This window comes from Chelonus insularis, unplaced genomic scaffold (genome assembly GCF_013357705.1).
Source record: "Chelonus insularis isolate UGA/USDA-ARS -01 unplaced genomic scaffold, ASM1335770v1 contig_3_pilon, whole genome shotgun sequence".
NCBI lineage: Eukaryota > Metazoa > Arthropoda > Insecta > Hymenoptera > Braconidae > Chelonus > Chelonus insularis.
Window position 1 is genome coordinate 1,287,653 of NW_023276556.1, and position 19,853 is coordinate 1,307,505.

The 19,853-nt window shown below is 29.4% G+C and overlaps 3 protein-coding genes across 15 annotated transcripts; 2 read left to right on the forward strand and 1 right to left on the reverse strand.

Annotated features, from left to right (window-relative positions):
• The first annotated feature begins 159 nt into the window (after positions 1-159).
• p120ctn (adherens junction protein p120) lies at positions 160-9,806 on the forward strand. 8 transcript variants are annotated; one of them, XM_035085714.1, is made up of 14 exons: positions 160-283; positions 1,552-1,633; positions 1,762-1,832; positions 2,858-2,987; positions 3,727-4,009; positions 4,096-4,221; positions 4,651-4,710; positions 4,982-5,989; positions 6,196-6,509; positions 6,605-6,908; positions 7,009-7,147; positions 7,243-7,366; positions 7,957-8,052; positions 8,257-9,806. In XM_035085714.1, the coding sequence occupies exons 2-14, from the start codon at positions 1,619-1,621 to the stop codon at positions 8,260-8,262; spliced, it is 2,676 nt and encodes an 891-aa protein (XP_034941605.1). In that variant the 5' UTR covers positions 160-283; positions 1,552-1,618; the 3' UTR covers positions 8,263-9,806. The 8 variants fall into 8 exon arrangements, with proteins under 8 accessions (XP_034941605.1, XP_034941607.1, XP_034941610.1 ...); XM_035085716.1 differs by having other exon boundaries at positions 7,255-7,366; XM_035085715.1 differs by lacking the exon at positions 160-283 and adding an exon at positions 497-929.
• A 192-nt stretch (positions 9,807-9,998) lies between these two features.
• Positions 9,999-16,123, forward strand: Cad96Cb (protocadherin Fat 4-like Cad96Ca). 3 transcript variants are annotated; one of them, XM_035085723.1, is made up of 18 exons: positions 9,999-10,322; positions 10,431-10,544; positions 10,832-11,118; positions 11,499-11,591; positions 12,475-12,582; positions 12,661-12,762; positions 12,847-12,972; positions 13,047-13,244; positions 13,362-13,449; positions 13,539-13,648; positions 13,723-13,869; positions 13,956-14,070; positions 14,189-14,258; positions 14,330-14,440; positions 14,567-14,737; positions 14,815-15,035; positions 15,656-15,927; positions 15,984-16,123. In XM_035085723.1, exons 2-18 carry the CDS (start codon positions 10,478-10,480, stop codon positions 16,068-16,070), a joined length of 2,373 nt encoding a protein of 790 aa, XP_034941614.1. In that variant the 5' UTR covers positions 9,999-10,322; positions 10,431-10,477; the 3' UTR covers positions 16,071-16,123. The 3 variants fall into 3 exon arrangements, with proteins under 3 accessions (XP_034941614.1, XP_034941613.1, XP_034941615.1); XM_035085722.1 differs by having other exon boundaries at positions 9,999-10,544; XM_035085724.1 differs by having other exon boundaries at positions 9,999-10,544; positions 15,975-16,081.
• A 47-nt stretch (positions 16,124-16,170) lies between these two features.
• Su(var)2-10 (E3 SUMO-protein ligase Su(var)2-10) lies at positions 16,171-19,456 on the reverse strand. Of its 4 annotated transcripts, none has more exons than XM_035085997.1 (9): positions 19,308-19,456; positions 19,160-19,217; positions 18,504-18,670; positions 18,313-18,411; positions 18,014-18,209; positions 17,431-17,778; positions 17,114-17,354; positions 16,625-17,038; positions 16,171-16,530 (listed from the first exon to the last, which is right to left on the reverse strand). In XM_035085997.1, the coding sequence occupies exons 2-9, from the start codon at positions 19,181-19,183 to the stop codon at positions 16,304-16,306; spliced, it is 1,716 nt and encodes a 571-aa protein (XP_034941888.1). In that variant the 5' UTR covers positions 19,184-19,217; positions 19,308-19,456; the 3' UTR covers positions 16,171-16,303. The 4 variants fall into 4 exon arrangements, with proteins under 4 accessions (XP_034941888.1, XP_034941885.1, XP_034941886.1 ...); XM_035085994.1 differs by having other exon boundaries at positions 17,431-17,820; XM_035085995.1 differs by having other exon boundaries at positions 17,431-17,820; positions 19,160-19,240.
• Between the last annotated feature and the right edge of the window lie 397 nt (positions 19,457-19,853).

Here is a 19,853-nt window from a genome sequence, read left to right on the forward strand (position 1 = left end):
AACTGAACACTTTGTAAACAAAAAGTTGGAAGATCTTATTTTTACCTTTGATCGGTTAAATTGCAATTTTAATTTTCTACATTTTCTATTGAGTAAAATGAAATCAAAGATGGCGACACATAAAAAAGACTTTAGTGAAATTTTCATTTGTACATCTGTCGCTAGTTTCACAACGGTCTATTTTACCGCATACATTTTAGAGTACTTTTTTGAAGTAAAATGTACAAATATTTTTCGTGCTGCATTACTATTTACTCAACAAATTCATTAATCATTATCCAGAGTAAGTTTTCGAATATTATTATTTATTTTAACTCAATAGATAACGCATTAAATCATCTGCTTTTTGTACATTGATTTATTCTTTCGATGAACCAAGCTTAAAATGACAAGAAAATGACCATTGTTTGACGGTAGTTTTACACGTGACATTTCAAAGAATCAACGCTACACGTCAGTTCAGTCGGTTCAATGGAAACTAACTGTTTATTGAGGTTTCCTCATGTATTAAATGCATGAACTGTACACTCTAAAGGCGTTGGCGATTTCAGCAAGTGTGGTTACATTATCGTTATCATTTATAACAATTAAACATTTAATAAATTTTCATATAAATGATTATTAAAACTCAATATGTGAAAATGACGAAGATATAATATTTTTATACCATTTCTCAAATAATAATTATTTTACTTGTGACCGGTAGTATATATTTTATGAGAATTAGTGATAGACAATGTAAAAACGTAACTTTAAAAAACTTCATATTATGAATTTGTAGTTGACAAGAAAGTAATAATCTCCTATTGTCAATTAATTGTTAACTTGTAGTTCTAACTAAGAAGAATGTGAAGTGTATTTAAATGTTTAGATGCTCCGAAAACTGTGTCAATTATTCCATTAAAGCTAATTGTCAAATATCCTTCCAGGTATCTTAATAATTACATTATCACTACAATATTTAGATCATTATAGTTATTCATTTTTTATTTACTCTCATATTTTTTATCAAATTTTTCAACACTAGTTTCATTTCATGTATTTACAACGTAAAAAAAAAAAAAACCTAAGTTTATCTTAACCCAATAATTTTATTATTATTCAGACTTTTGTTTAAATTCCATTCAAATTTAATATTCAAATAAATAAGGTGAATAGGGGTATGGCCTCTCAGTGTAGTTCATAGTGTTCCATTGGGAAATTTTCCATGAGAGTATGAAGAAGAATAAATAATCGGAAGATGAGGATTTATATGAAGGTGGTGGAAAAGGAGGAGGGAGTGAGGACAGACTAATATGTAGTAGTCCTCCACCGGCCTACTCTTGTTCTCTTGCTTCAACAAGTCTTTTTTTTCAAACAAGAACTATTTCAAAAAAACTCATTTCGCTCTATATCTAATTGTTAATTAAATAGTCTTACTCATTTTTTTCTTTATCTATCTTTTTAATTAAAATTTATTAATCTTATAACATATATGCAATCATTGTTACAAACCTTTCTTGCTAAAATAATTGCTTAATAAATTATGTGTAAATTTTATTTACGTTGCAGATGGACTCAATGTCTTAAAAAAATCATCACTTGTTTAATAATTGATCTCATCGTCATCAATTAAAAGATGCATATGATAAAGGTATGATAATTTGTTTACATTTTGTTTTCAGATTAAAACGAATATACTTTTATTTTACAATATTATATAATTGATAATTTTTTTATTTTAACATAATTGGAATAATTTTTATTTCATTTATTTTTTAGCCGGACAGTGATAGATTGGGAAAAAAAGCTCCATCAGGCATGTCAAATAATCAGCTCGTCGACTCGTGTCTGTAAGTAATGAATGTATACTCAATTTACTTTTCTTTCAATTTCTTTCTGTCGTTTATGATTAAAGAGATTTTAACACTTTTTTGATGGGTTTCACAGATAAATCTCAAGTTTTTTCTATCAATTAACAATATTCCACTAACTCACATTGAATATTACTCATCATAGCACGATATCTGTTTTATTTGGTTTATTCTGAGTAAATAGCACGGGGAAAAATATTGAAAATGTATGTTCTATTTGTACAAGTTATCTAAAATTAACCCACATAAGCTGAAAGTTCAACACCTAAATTAAGATAGTCTTAAGGTATTCTGGTTTCCAAGTTAATAATACCTGGACGACAAAACATACAACTATAGTATGTATTTGTAAGTTGATAGTTAAAAAAATGATTTCGAAATTAATCAGAGCTTTTCATTATCATTAAAAAACTATCAATTATTTGTCAATCATTTAAAATTAATTTTCATTTATTTAATGAATTTCAGTTGATAAAAAACTTACAGACCTATTTTTAAATTATGATTGTTAAAATATCATTTATAAAAATAATTTTAAAATAATATAAAATTGTTTCACAGAAATTATTTTTCTATAGCTGATTGTGTTACTGAACTTGTGTGGGTTAAAGTTATTTTATTTTTTTACTATTAATGGAGAATTAAAAATAAAAATACTACAATTCTATAACAAAGGTTGGTAAATCGAAGAGTAGAGCAGAGGCAAGAGCACAACATAACCCGTATTGAAATAAAACAAAGGTGACTAAATCCCTACTAATATTAAATGTTTTAATGTCTGCATGAGCAAATGTTCTAACACTATTCTTTCTACTAATGTTATTTAGTAAAAGTTAATTAGTAACGAATAATAATAAGTAGTATATTATTAATTAAACGAAAATAGTTGTCACAAAAATAAATGATTGTCAATCTGTTGAATTGTCAATCATTTACTTGATGAATAAATTATCATTGCATTGTCATTTTCATCCATTAAATCCATACTTTTCATTTAATTTAAGTGGTCCAAGTGAAACAGATTATCACAGTAGCAATGGACAACCGGAAACGCATTCCGTGCATTCATCTCAATTGTCTGTACAAGATGATCCTTTACTCGTGCGGGCGCATAATCAACAAACATCACAACAAGTATGAATAATTTGTGAAGAGTATTCAAAAAATGTTATATAATTCATCACACAGAGCATTGAAAAATTAACAATACAATGAATTATTTTCTCATCTGAAAATTTAAATAGAAACAAATGTTTTAATATGTCATATAAATTACATTATGAAACAAATAATTCTTTTGTTTGTTAATTTACGATATTGTACAAAAAAAACTGGTAGGAAAATTCTTTTTAATTATGTCAATAAATTTTTACGTCTTTCATTACATATATTTATTTTTGATTTAAGTCATGTCGCTAGGCTTTTATCATTCAAATTATTTATTACTGAAATACCACCTGATTTACATATTTGTGTTGCATATTTACAGCTAAAATATAAGCTATTGTCTTCACTTTTTCCACTCACATTAATTTTATTCCGGTAAAATATCAAATGTGTTGATTTATATTTTTGAGTTTTCAAAAATTCACATCACATGTGCTTAGTCATAAAAATTATCATTATAATAGTAGCAATTTTTTTGATGTAAAAGCACTTAAAAAAAGTATGTAAACAATCATAATACTGCTATTTTTACTTGCATTAAGTTTTATAAATTATTGAGCTGAAGATACCATCATATAAGAATACTAAATATCTTTAAATTATACTCAAACAAAAAAAAATACTTTACAAATTTTACGATTATAATAATAGTAATGATGATGGTGGAAATTGGAGACTTTATTAAAAATGAAATATTTTCTTTCAGATGACATCAGTAACCAAAGTAATTCGTGAAGTATCCCACGTAGAATCTGAAGCAGGAGCAGTTAATTATATTCCGGTACCAATGATGTCACAAGAATATCCTCACGCTGACCCGTGTTATGCGGCAGATCCGTATATGGTCAATTTTGATCATTATGACTCTTATGTGGGGTATGCAACTCAGCCAGACTATCCTCCACCACATAGTGCATATGCACCAGACTCACGTTCACCCCACAGTCCACACAGCCCATCAGAGCACAGCCGTACAACACCACCTCATGGTATGTAATCAATTGATTATTCTGTTTGTCTGGCAAATTTACTAATTCAATACTAATTAATTATTTTTCTATATTTCTGCTTACAGAATATCTTCGAAAAGGACCTTCGTATGTTGACGGAGGATATAATGACATGGGATCGGTGCTGAATCCTGCATTGCAAGATCATTATCGAATAACTCCAAGCCCTGGAGGCCCTGGCGATCAATATGGTAAACAATTCTTTTTTGTTTTCTGCTCAAACAAGATTTTCTTAAACAAACTAGCAAATATTTTTGTAACATTTTTCATAAAGAGTTTTATCAAGTTTTTTTACTTTTCTTAAGCATTTACTTCTTTTTCATTTGATGTATTTTATGAATATTATTTATTTGCACTTTTATTTGTTTTTGTTTGTTACATTGTTTTCCTTTATAAATTAATAATATGAATTTACTTTTAATTTATGTAATAATAAAAAAAGGATTTTATAAAAATTTATGCTGCAAAATTAAGGGTTTTCGGGTCTAGTGTCTGGGTTTCAGAAATATTTCCTGGTACTTTGGTCACGATTATTTCATTGAATAATTATATTTCATTTATATATTCGCTTAGCGTTTATTTTATTTTTTCATTTTCTTACAAATTATCCCTTTCTATAGATCCAATGACTGCTACGTGGAATATAGACGATTCAGAAGTACCTACCCAGCATTATAATGGTAATATGGTCTTGAGTCGTCTCAATATATTCATCATTTAAATCACACTCGTTGAATAAATCAATTCCGGATAAATATGTATTTCTATTTCAAGACTTAAAATTTATTGAAATTATTTATACATTATATTAGACCTTCTTAAGGTTATCTGATGGAATAATTTATTGAAAAGAGCTAATTGTTTTCTAATTACTTCTAACGTATAAAAATAAAATCATATAAATACAAAACTATCATAAATATTTATAGGGTTATTAATTATCATTTACAGATGAAGGCAAAGTGGCGTATGGCTACGTTTCCCCATCACCATACGGTCCGGTATCTTATGGGCCAAATATAGGAGTAGTACCAGTACCATTGGCGAATGAAGGACCATCCTACGACGAGTCTCATCCAGTTACTCTTGCTGGAAATCTAGCCCCAGGAATGTTTGAAGATGATGTTCATCTACAACGATTGCAAACTCGACATTCAGTTCCGGGAATGGTTAGTCCACTCGGGGATGATCCAAAATCAATGCGATGGAGAGATCCAAATCTTTCAGAAGTAATTGGCTTCCTTACTAATCCAAACAACATAATAAAAGCAAATGCTGCAGCATATTTACAACATCTTTGCTACATGGATGATCCTAATAAGCAAAAAACTCGAAGTTTAGGAGGAATTCCACCATTAGTGCAGCTACTGGATAACGAGAGTCCGGATGTATACAGAAATGCATGTGGAGCATTGAGAAACCTTTCATACGGTCGACAAAATGATGAAAATAAGCGAGCAATTAAAAATGCTGGAGGTGTACCGGCATTAATTAGTTTATTACGTAGAACATCGGATGCTGATGTTAAGGAGTTAGTGACAGGAGTATTATGGAATTTATCATCATGCGAGGATTTGAAAAAAGCTATTATTGATGATGGTGTTACTTTAATTGTTAACAACATAATTATCCCTCATAGTGGATGGGATCCCAGTGCTTCCAATGGTGAAACTTGTTGGTCAACTGTGTTTAGAAATGCATCTGGTGTATTGAGAAATGTATCAAGCGCTGGTGAATACGCTCGGAAAAAATTACGTGAATGCGACGGTCTTGTTGATGCACTTTTATATGTCGTGAGATCAGCTATAGAAAAATCTAATATTGGAAATAAAATTGTTGAGAATTGCGTTTGTATCTTAAGGAACTTGAGCTATAGATGTCAAGAAGTAGAAGATCCTAATTACGATAAGCATCCCATTCAATCTGTTGTGCAAAATCGCATCGCAACTCCCGTCAAAGGTAAAAAGAACGTATATTTAATTCTATATATTCAATAATGCACTCGATTTAGAAATAGTCAATGTGTTATAAAAATTTTATAGTATGCAGTGCATGAAAAGAAGAGTAAATTGAATTTTTTTAGAGTAATTGAAAAATTTATTAAATAATGAAAAAGAATTAATTTATAAGTTTAATTTATGTTAAATAATTTATTTATATTTTAGGAGAAAATTTGGGATGTTTTGGTGGTAGTAAACGACGAAAAGATGGACAGCCACCACAAAAAGAAGTAACAGCATCAAAAACTGTAACTACCAGGACAGAACCTGTGAAAGGAATGGAACTTTTATGGCAACCTGAAGTAGTCCAATGTTATCTGAGCCTTTTACAAACTTGTTCAAATCCAGAAACACTCGAAGCAGCAGCAGGTGCCTTACAGAATCTTGCTGCTTGTTATTGGCAACCGAGCATTGAAATACGTGCGGCCGTGAGAAAAGAAAAAGGCCTACCGATTTTAGTTGAATTGTTACGAATGGAGGTATTTTATTTTTACCTCTTAACATATAAATGAATAATGCTCATGTATTGACAATCAATAATCCTTATGCATTGACAATTTCGAAATATTTCTAGGTCGATCGGGTAGTTTGCGCAGTAGCTACAGCTCTTAGAAATCTAGCAATTGATCAACGCAATAAAGAGCTTATTGGAAAATATGCTATGAGAGATTTAATTCAAAAACTACCATCTGGCAATAATCAGCACGACCAAGGCACCAGTGATGATACTATCGCTGCTGTACTTGCAACTTTAAATGAAGTTATTAAACGGAATGCAGAGTTTTCAAGGTCTTTGCTGGATGCTGGAGGCGTTGAAAGATTGATGAATATTACTAAACAACGTCAGAAATATACAGCTCGTGTTCTCAAGTTTGCTGGTGAGTAATACGATTTATATCATGTTAGATCTGCAATTTGTATAATTACAATTTTAATTAGTCTTGGAGATCTAAAGAAAATTTTTTTTTATTCTTGTAGGACAAGTACTCTTTACGATGTGGCAGCACACAGAATTACGAGAAGTTTACAAGAAACATGGATGGAAAGAGGCTGATTTTGTAACTAAAACTGTGGCAGCACGAAACTCGGGAATGAATTCACCAAATAATGCAAACAGGTAAATAAGTAAATACCAATAACTAACATTTGAACAGCTATAAATATTTATTATTGTTAATTGCGGTAATTCAAATAACAAACCATATGATATAGTTATGATTTCAGCACGTTAAACAGGCCAATGGCAAGCCAGGGGAGTACCAGATATGAAGACCGAACGATGCAGAGGACCAATATGAATTCCAATAATGTAGGATGGAAAGCTACTTATCAACCTGTGAGTAATTCATTGCTTATTGGTTAATAGATATTTTTATTGCATGATTAATTACTTGATATCACTATGTACATCTCTACATAATCAATCAACATTTCTGCATTACATCCTTAACAAATTTTCCTTAAACATGACTTTACTACTTATGGCAAGTCTTAATAACTTTGTCAGAACTTTTTAGGGTTTCGTGGGTTACAATAATATGATTTTTATCTTTTACATATTGTCGCGATGTAATTTCAAAGCAGTCAAGATAAAGTTTAATTTGATTCTTAATGTATTCAACATTTTTTCAACTACCAGTATTGAATAATGGCAAAGAAAAAACAAATTAAGAATGAATTATTTTCTAAAATAAATTTATGATTTTTTAAATTCAATTTAATACTAGTATTTCGAGAATAAATTTCATGATTGATAAAAATAATTAATTTTGCATAAAATTTATATAAATAGAAAATTTTTTTTCAAAACTTATAACGAAAAATGTTTCTTTGAAACTTTAAATTCAGCTAACGTACGAAACCTGTTACAAATCTCATCTAACTTTTAGTTTACTGGAATATTGCACAAAAGAATTTGTTTTATAGCAAAGTGACGATATGACTATGGGTGATATGCAATATCCAAAAACAGGAACACGTGCACCGACTACTGGAGACGTTTGTATATTCCCCACTAATTCTGTAAGTCATCAAGGTTGCACGGTCACTCTAACACCTGTTCGATCATTTCATTTTTCACTTTCTTTGCTATTTAATAAAGAAATTTTTCTCGTCCTTTGAACTTATGTATGGCATAATTAAGCATGATTGAGAAATAAAATTATTTTACAATAATCAATTATATCTATATTAATTATAATAATTATATTAAAAATATTTTTTCAGGGCTAATTATCTAGATCATGCTTACAAACGGCGATAATAACGTGAAATTCTCCACAATAAAAATGATTATATATATACATAAGGAGATGCTCAACGTTACATCAATAAAACATGGACTGATCGATAAAATTAATTAATGGCAGCCGAAATATGAATTACGGTAATCTAATTAGAATTTTTTTATCAACATCAATAATGATTATGACATAAATTTATTATATCATTATTATTATTATTGATGATTATTATTATTAATTATTAATAATACTGTTAAAAGAGATAAAGTAGGAAGGAAACATCTTATTCCATAAACGATAATCATGGTAATGACTTTTATTAATTAATTAATTAATTAAATTATTGATTCATAAACAATTTTAACATTATACATTTAGAGATTAATACAACACAATGTTAATTGAAAAGAGATCTTTATGACAAAGTCAAATAAAAGTAAAAAAAGTTTGATATGAAATCATAAGCATTGTATAAAAATATTCATTAACATATAGAATACATTTCTAAACGTCCTGATAGCAATTATATATCTCTAGACGATAGAGCATAGAATCTATATAAATAATGTAAACACATACTATGCTATAAATGCAATTATTATTTATTGTGGTAACAGTAAATAATAAAAATGGCAACAACAGAGCAGCTCTCATGAGTATACAAAAATAGAAAATATACTCTTCTTCCTAATTTGTTGCTGACAAGTATTACTTTATACCGACTGGTTAAAATAACCCCAATAATTTATAATAAATGAACGAAAGTACTCGATAATCATGAATGTTTCGAATGATTAACAAAAAAAATATATAACAAAAAAAAAACCAAAAAAAATTTCTTAATATAATATTATTACAGAAAATCATGCGCTGTTTTATATCTTCGATATTGAAAGACACAAAAAAGTAAAAAAAAAAAAAAATATATCTAACGTCTCCTTTTAAAAATTCAAGAGCTTATATTAAGACAAAACCGTTAGGCAACTATTAACTAATCAATCATGTAACATTGTAAAGACTCATATAATATTAATTAGAGTCAAAAAATGCATTGTAAAAGTCATGTAACTCGATAATTTTTGCTTTTTAAAAAAATTTACGATAGAGTACATAAGTATTCGAATGTTTTGTTTCATTAAATCACGGCACTGAGCTAGAAATTCACGGAGTTAGTAATCTATGTATGGCTGTAAAGCAATAACTTAAATATACATTACGCGAAATTAAATTTAAAAAACATGTGTAGAACTTGAATTTCATTTAAATCATATGTATATTACATGGTTATAACATGATTCTTTTAATTACCAGGTATAATTAATGACTACTTAACGTGAATGATTAATATGAATAATTATAAATCAATTAGTTTAGAATATTGTATAAAATAAGTAAAAATAATGTATTAATATTATTTACATTTTAATATCAATTTTTTTTAAAACCATTTATTGTTAAAGAAGTAAACGAGAAAGTGTATTGAGACAATGGAAACAATTGATGCAAAAAATAAATAGCACATCTTTCGTTCTATTTCTCAAGTCATTTGAACTTTTATAAACATTTAAGTATGGAAGATTTAATTTTTTTTTTTAACTCAATTCATAAAATACAATACATTGTAAGAGTGAGTATGTTGGTGATCATTATGTGTTGCTCCGTTTATGAACATGAACACCTGTTCAGGTAAATGGGGAGGCTATCCCCCCTTTTCTGTCCACTTCCTGAGTGTCTGAGCTCTCTGTTTGTAATAGAGACTCGAAAGCAGACCATTTTACGGCCCTCCGGTCAGTCTCACCGGACATTCACGCTATCTTTTGTGACGTTACTCAAAAAAAAATCATTGAAAAATCAAATTTATTGTTTGTACTCATAATTAATTTGTAAAACAGTTATCTGTGTACTTTTTTTAACGGTCGTAAGTTGATTATTGCATTTAAAAATGATAATTTTGTTATTGTTTTAGTTTTATTCAGTATTATGAATAATTGTTCTGTTATTGTTGCATTTATTTGTTGTTAGAATTGTGCGGTAAAATTATTATTCGTGGTGAGTGAATTTTTATTATCATTTTTTTTTATTCAAAATATTTTTGTAACCGACAAATAAGGCTTATTGCTAATTCGGTTGAATTTTTTGTTATGTAAATTTTGGTAGATGGTGCAGGAAATGAGTAACTGGATTCGCAAGTATTTTAGACAGATATGGAAAATATAATGTTTAAAATTTCATTCATCTTTTTATTTTTTATCCATTCAAATTGTGGTCAAAGTAAGTATTTCCTTTCTTTTATGAAGATTTTTTCATTCAAACCAATTATTTTCCATTCAATTCCCAAATTCAATATTTCATACCTTGAATTTATACAAAAAATGATTATGACATCCCATAGAATAAATAATTCAACATTCATACATAGTAGCTAGTAACGCAATTAATTGATTTGTTTACGTATGGACTAATAATTGTTTACGAGGTTTCACAAACAAATTAATATTAATTACGGTTGTTATTGTTATCTATTTATTATTAAAAAGATACAAAAATATTTATTAAAGTTATCAGAGATACACGATGTTTTTTGGAAAATGGAGCAACAGCGTCTCATCTTTTTGTGAGCGAAGACAAAAAAGTAGGGGATACAATTGGAGTACTTGGTGTAATAGGAGATCCTAGCATCGATGGAGACATTGAGTTGAGGTTACAAGAAAGGGACAGTCCTGTAACAATTTTACCTCACTCGCGAAATTTAACTCTCGTAAAAGTCCTTGATAAAGAAGGTATTGATGGCCCAGCTAGTGTTTACATTAATGTTATATGTGAAAGACGACATACCCTAGATCCAGTAAGTTAATAATTGATTTTTATATCTCCTCTTTGCTCTGATGATTGATTCTAAAATTTCCGTGATGCTAATTAAAAGTAAATTAATTATTTATCTCTAACTATTATTTAAGACACTTCATTATTAAAGGATTCAATTGTCCGATGTAATATGGAGACTTTCTACTACTTTCTAAACCCGGCAATACTTAAATCTAACGCATTTTCGTTGAGCATCGAAAAGTACATGCTAATTATTAAGTTAACATGCAATTTTTTATGTAATTCATTAATAATTGTAATTCTTGAATGTACATGTTTCCTTTAATTTCATTTTTTTCTAATGAATAAAGTTATTCCATATAGTATCATGAACTAAATGAATATTTATTTCTTTTTCAGGGCTTTGTAATTCCTGTAAATATTCGAGTTACGGATGCTAATGATAATGCACCACTATTTGTTAATGCTCCTTATATTTTAAATATTTCTGAGGTAAGCATAAAAATATATCTGCACAATTATAATTAAGTACATAAATGAATGAACAATGTATCCAAATAAATGAATAAGGTAAGAAATAAATTTACTCGAGAAATCTTTTTTGTTCAAAGAAATAAACTATTGAATACAGAGTTATTGTTATTAATCTGATGACTGGTCATCTAGATATTCAAATTAATTCATGAACATCCAGATTAATTATACAGTTTAGAAAAAAATTTCAAACATTACATAAATATAACAATTAGATTTCAATTTTCTTTCTAATGTTCATGAATGTCGCTTTCATATTGACTATCTTCTCAATAATTATATTCATATGAAACAATTGAAATCAAATGAATAAAAACAAAAAAAATCACATGTCTATAAAATTTCTTTGGAGGAGTTTAAATATAATTGTATGGAGTACCTTTGCAACTTTCGTTGTTGAGCCATTAATGCATGAAATGCAGCAAAGCGTAACTTGAACGACCGACAAAGAAGGGGTACAAATGTATAAACCTGAGTAACGATAGCGCGCATCCGCTGTGTTAGTGTGGCAGTGACCAGAGTTGGTCCCTGCAACTACGCGTAACGCTACTGAACGCTACGCTGATGATGCGACCCCGAGGAGAAGCCAGCTAAGCACACACCGTTACAATAGTCTTCCTTTTCGGACTTTACTTGAATAAATCACTGAACCAAACACAAACTTTTATGTCTAACGATCTACTGAAAGATGACCTGATAATTCTTTCTTTCAAAACCTTATTCTACTTATAACAGATGATAAAATAGAATGAAAACTATTATTACATCACTACATTGTTATTTATTTACTCTATATTTATCGTGCTAATGTATGTAAACAATTCCATTCCTTTTTATTAAGGTCACCGTTGTGGGTACTAGAGTGTTACAAGGAGTAAGAGCTGTGGATTTAGATCAACCTGGTCCTTACTCCACTGTCCAGTATGCCGTTTTATCAGGCCCACATTCGGTAATTTATACATCCTTTATGCAACTTTACATCATTCTATGCTTCTTTTTTGTTCTACATAATTTTATTCTACTTCAGGACTACTTTACATTCATCAATGCTTTGGAAGGAACACTTGTTCTTAAGAAACCTTTGGATTATGAAACTCTTAAGAATTTTTCTGTTAATATTCGTGCCCAGGTAAATTAAAAAGAATTTCATGCTTGACAGTATTTCATAAAATCAACTCTAGTTTGGTATAATAAAATAATTTTTATTTCTTAGGATCAAGGTGTGCCACCCCAGTCATCAATTACAACGCTAACAGTGAATGTAATTGATGCTGATGACCAAAATCCTGCATTCTTACACGATCAGTACAAAATAATTATTCCTGATGGAATTATAAATGTAAATGATTATTCAATTAGAATTTTTATTATTGTTATACAGTTACTTTAATGCAATTATTTATAATTATGTAGAAAAAGATAATTTTGCCAGTGACTCCAGCTCCAATAAAAGCTGTTGATCAAGATGTTGGGATTAATGCGCCAATTAGATATACAACTCAAAATAGGATTCTGCCATTTTTGCATTTAGATCCTCATTCTGCGGAAATTTCTTTAATACGTAATTTAATGAATCACGAATTACTGACTCCAACCACAATCGTAATAAAAGTAAGTAATAGATCAAGATGTTTTTTTTCATTTGATTGGTACTTATGAAAATAAATTATTAGCTGATAGAATATTTTATAAAACGTTTATTTTATTGGGTTTTTTCTGCAATTTAAGGCTACTCAAGTTGATAATCCAGATCGATATAGCTTGGCCACTGTTGTGGTTTCGCGAGAGAGTGGTTTCAATACAATGCCTACCGCAGGTATCTATTATTGAATATTAAATTTTTTTTCAACGAAAATGTTATTGTTTTATCACAATAAAAATAAATTATGTCTTCTCGTGAAATAGGTGGAAAATTGCCTGTAAAATTTATTTTAAAAGATTTTACTATAAATGTTCCTGAAAATACACCACCTGGAAGTATTATTCTATCAACAGGATTGAATAAAGTTGATTCAGTAAGTATTTATTGAATGACATTTATATTTGCAAATTAAACGAATATTTCTTCATTATAATTGACATTTTTTAGAACACACAATTCTGGTTAGATGGTGCAGAAGAAGAATTAGCAAAGTTTTCTGTTAATAGTGCTGGTGAACTTGTACTTAGAGCTCCTTTGGATTATGAGAAAAAAGTATTACATACTTTTTTAGTTCACGTTTCTGATGGCAACAATGTGCGTACCGTATAAAGCCATAACTAGTCTCCTAATAATAATAAATAAAAAAAAAGTTTCTAATGCATCTATTTTCTCAATAATAGAACGATACTGCACGAGTTAACGTTGCAGTAGAAGACATCAATGAATGGGAACCAAGGTTTCGTCATCCACGGTATGAATTTCATGCACGAACGCTTCGTGAGGGAACAATTGTAGGTCAGTGTATCCTATCACTTTATTAATATTATAATAGAAACAGCATCATTTGATTTTACAAATACATGTATATATAAATATTACAAGGAGAAAATTCAAAAAAATATTTATTTTATAGGAAGATTAGAGGCTGCTGATGGTGATAGAGGTGATAGAGTTTCTTTATCATTACGAGGACCTGATGCACAGTATGTATTATTATTCTGTACTCTTAGATGAATGTTATTATTATGTAATAAAATAAAAATATTAAATTTAGGTCATTTATGTTGAGAGATAATGGTGAACTCATTTTAATATCACCAGGACCATTTAATAGTACATTAGCTCGTTTAGTAGCAGTCGCAACAGATTCTGGAAAACCACCACGGTAATATTATTTTCACCTATCATAGAAAAATAATAATAACAATAATTACTATTATAATTATGGCCATAAGTAATTGTGATTATAAATAATGACTTAATAGTGGATAAGATTATTTAATTGTTATAGGACCAGTATGATTCCCTTAATTGTCCATTTACCCAACGCACGAGCCCCAATTGCAGCTCGTGCAGCTCCAAGTTGGCTCAGTGGGAGTGTCTTTCTAGTTGCTGTCTTTGGAGTAGTTCTTGGACTACTTGGTGTTGTAATTTTAATTCTTATTTTATATATTTATAAGCAGTGAGTAAAATTTTTCTATTTTGTTATTTGGATCAAATAATTTAATCATGAATTCTAACTATTATGATTAATTTTAGAAAACGACCGAAAAATGATGGTTCTGTACATTCAATTGGAACAGGATATCGAGGAAAATCTCCCGTTCCATCGGCACTAAATCCTAGTCCACAAATTCTGGGTGCTAATTCTTTACACGATACATCAGAAAGTATTGGTAAAAAGCGAAGTCGAATGAAAGACATGAGTAACCCAGTTTTTGGAGAAGATAATGAAAATTCATTTAATACTGCAGGAAAAAGTAAGTTAAATTATTCGCATTTGTGTCCATAAAATTTATTATTACTCATCTAAGTACTTTCAAATCTATGTTTTGAATTTTTTACATTGATTTAAAGTTTAAACGACAACAAATATTTATCACATATTGAAGTTTATCATTATTCGAGCATGAAATTTCAAAAAATTCCATGCTTGAGGTAGTTTTACGCAGTTCTAAATATAAATGTATCTGCAATACAGAAATATATTATTAATCCAGGTTTGCTTGGAAATTATGCAAGAACCGTTAGAACAAATAGATTAGAGATAGTTTAGAGAAAACTTATACCATCAAATGATTCATAATTATTTATAAAACGATTATTTCGCTTCTGCATGATTTAACACGACCAATTTACTCGATAAATTAGTCGTGCTATAATACGATTTGCATTAAAAGTTGAATTTATCACCAAAACCAAGCTTTCAACAACGGTAAAAGGTCATTGACTTTATTTCCCTCAATTATACGCTTTAGAAAATCTCATGGAATGGTTATTCAATTTTTTTATCCGTTTATTTATATTTAATGTGATCAATTATTTACTGTAAAAATATGCAAAAAGGTCACTCATAAAGTTTATTTATATTTTTTTAAAGGTGCAACATCAACACGACATTTATCTGCATATGCCAATCGTCATAAAGTGGCTCCTTTACCCGTTCCACCAGCTCTATCAGCTACTTCTAATATTCCAAATATCGGAGGCTTGGTACAGAATATGAATGATTTAAGTTCAAGAATGAATCTTGATACAATTTCCCAAAACTCGTCGAATTATTCTGTTGATCCTCCAGATTCACTTGCTCCTTCCTGGCCCGGAAATGAAGCATCTAGACATGTGAAAAAATTATCGTGGAATGATGATAGAGTAAGTGTTTATATTAAATTAGAAAATATTTAGATTATTATTGTAAGCTTTTTTAGGTTACAGGTAGTATTGACGGAAGTATAGAAGCAAGGAATGAGAATAACCAAGGACCTGAAAAATTGAATCTTACTGTATATTTTTAATTAAGAAAGTCATTTTGAAGTAATATAAGTTAATGTTGTCTAATGATAAAATAATAGTTAGTAAAAGTGATGAATCAATAAAAAATTGAAATTAATAAACTGAAGTGTCAATAATTTTATTTATATAAGTGAAAATAAAAAAGATACATTTAGGAAATTTTTAATGAAAGAAAATAAAGAAAATGTCTTATTGTGACATCTCTATTGAACAATAAGTATACAAATCGAAAATGTTATTCTAGATCAATTATCATTAATTCTGGTAATTCACTTGTGCTACTAATAGCACTATGGCTGGATTGGCTTTTCTTCAATGAACCAGTTGTATTATTTTTATTATTAGAGTTTTTATACTGATTAGAACTTTCTTGTTCTTCTTGTTCTTCTTCGTCACTCGATATCAAATCGATTACCAACGCACTTTTCTTTTCAGGCGTTGAAGCTACCGGATTCGTTTCATCTAAAGTAAAAATTGATTAATTAGTTATTAATTGTTAAATAAATAAATCATTTTCATTCAATTATAAGAATATTCTCAATAAAATTTGAACTACCTAAATCAACAGTATCTACATCAACTTTTGCTTTCGACTTTAAGTCTGATTTGCTGTCTTTTCTGTCTTTATCTCTTTCTTTTTTAGAGACTAAATTCTCCCAAGAACCATCTTGCAGCAATTGAATTTCATTAACACCAGGTAATAATTTATCTGACTGCAAAACATCTTGAAAATAACCATCTATATCAAGATTATCATAGAGAGCAGGTTTATCACAAACAGGACAACTCCAAGTCGGTTTACGTTCATTCATTTGTAAAAATAAAGAAGCATCGAAACATTGTAAATGTGAACAAGTCGATGCTCGACAAGGTGTTGTCATCCTCATTTTTCCAAGTGGACACGCTAGAGATACTCGCAACGACGTTGTTGCTATTTCACTATCCGCATCTTCACTTAATTTTTCCTTGACTATAAAAAATTATATTGCAATAAGAAGTAAATTTCTTTCAAAAAATATGATTCCCAACAAAAAATTATGCTCACTTAGTCCTCTAGTATAATCAGATTGTCTAGCTCCTTTAGCTTTCAATCTGCTCAACAATTCTGAGCTAGTTAACTTCCGAACAAGATAAACTGCTATGGCATATCTTCTTCCGTAATCAGCAGACCAAGTTATTTGAATATGATTGGCAACTGTTGGAGATATTTTTACTAAGGGGCTTATGTTCACCGGCCGTGGCGGTCGTTTAGGTTCGACTCCTGTTTTATTAGTTGGTATTGGATTCTAAATAATTTTTATTAATGTTAATTCATTAATGACCCTTATAAAATAAATAAAAAATTAGGTAAAAAAATCATACCGGTAATGGACATGGTTTTCCATTAACTTTAACTCCTACACTTGGTGGAAAATAGTCTTCCTGTTCACAAGAGGTTTCTTGTAAACAAAAACGCATTTGTACTTGAACAGCATAGTCCATTCTATTGCCTGGTCGACAATCTCGTGAGCTGGCAAGATCATCAGCTTGTTGTGGTGTCAGATGAAATTGGAATGTGTTTTCTTGCAGTCTCATAGAGCCTTGAGGCATTAAACTTGACGGTTTCAATAACTCGCCAAGCAAATCATAGAATGGCAGCTTTTTTAGTCTCACATCTGGATGAACAGGGTACTGATTTGGCTGTTGGATTTGGAGTGGCGAAGGAAGTACCTTTGAATATGCATAATGTGGATAAACACTTGAAGTTGAGCGCTGTAGAATATAGATCATGTAAATTAATAATATTAATTGTTCGATTTTAATGGTTAGAATATTATTTTTCACGATATAGCATCTGGAAGAGTGTCATTGATATTTCCATAAAGAGCACATTAAAAATCAGTTTTATTATTAATCATATAATTAAGTTATAAGTAACTGTTAATTAACATGGAATTTAACTTACTTGTGATGTAATATTAGGATAAGTTGATTGTTGTTGATATACCGGAGTTCTAGCAACTTGAGATTGAGGTAAAGAAGCTTGATGCGCAGGTGGTAAATCTTTGGATGGAGCAGCTGATGTAGGAGGTTGTTGTGGCTGAGGTTGACCAGGTACTCGACGTGTTACGCGATTCCATGTTGCTTGCATATGTCCTGACCTAAATACCAAGTGTTTAAACAATTTTTTTAAATATATAATCATTTTGGCGAAATTTCAGTGAGGTTGAGCAACAAGATTAATCAGCATTGAACGAACAATACCTCAACTCATCGTTTCGCTGATGAATATTCTGGTCAATGGGTGGCTCATTACCGGTACCTGACTGCCCGTACATTTGATGAGCTGCAAGTTGATCAGCTCTGCCAAAGAATAATAGAAATTTATTATAATTATAAAAATATAATTATATTTATATATATTTATGTACATATTTATTAATTATAACACTTACTGAATTGTTTTATAAAGTTCTCGGATTTTGAGTTGAACTGGATGAGATCTCAATTTCAAAAGTTCTAATGCACGTGTTTGTAATTCGTTTTTACGACCAGATTTATTTCTGCCTGCGAAACCTAAAAGCATCTGAAGCTCAGATACCCGAAAACTCAATACCATATTCTGAAACACAGGAACACGTTAGTAAACAAAATTATCTCTATCTTAGATTAAAAGTCTCAAATTGTTTTCTTTTGAGGTAATATCAAGTGACAGTTTACTTATACATTTCCACTCGATTGATCCTAACCAAAAATTATCAACAGATATCTGAACTAGTTGACGCAGATAAGTTTCAAATTCATATCCTCATAGTACTATTTTAAATTAAAACTTTTAACAAATTAACTTTTAACTATAAAATATTCAAAAATAGTTTGTACATTGATTATTGTTTTATATTTATCTTCACAATTAATCAGAAAACGCCACTTTCACTATCAGTATAAAAAACCACAACATAGATTATTCTAAAGATAATCCTAAAATATCTAATTGCCGATGATTACTTTTCGTCATCAATGACTGACGAGTTTGAGAAATTTAATAGAAAAATGTATAACATTGCATAGACACTTACGAACAGAAAAAACACAATATAGTAATACTTGCCTCCAATTCATCAGTATCGGCCATCCTCGAAGATTGCTTTTTTCGGGATGCCGTTTCCCTGGATTCCCAATAAAATTAATTCTTTATAAGATAGATATTCAATTACTAACAGAGTAGAACATAAAAATTCTCAAAACTATAAATATACCGTAAGAGCGGCACGATGTAAGTGGAGATATACAATCAGAAGGCAGAAGTATTTTTTCCTTGATGTTTTGTACACGAATTCTTTAAGCACTTTACTGTAAAGTTGAAAAAGAAATTTTCATTATAAGCGTTCTAACCATAATTGGCATGAAAAACGGTCCCTTTGCAGTAATTTTTTTGAATTACCTAGATGGCGTTTTTAAATTACCGTAATAATACTGAAATTTTTAATTGTTATAAACAAATTCTCAAACTTGAATAGTATCTCATTCAAAGATGATTTTAAATGATCAACTAATGGAATCCGTAATTTATGAATATTCAGTTATCAGCATATTATAAAAGAATATAATGATAATGATTAACTACTAATAAAAAAAAATTACTATAAAAAATATTAAATAATAAGGAATCATTCAACGTACCGATGAAATGTTTTTATATAATCATCTTTACATTTGAAGTGTATGTATTACCACAACATCAGGATATTAATAAAAATTAATAAAAATTTATTGATATATCAAATTTTATTCTCTCATCAATC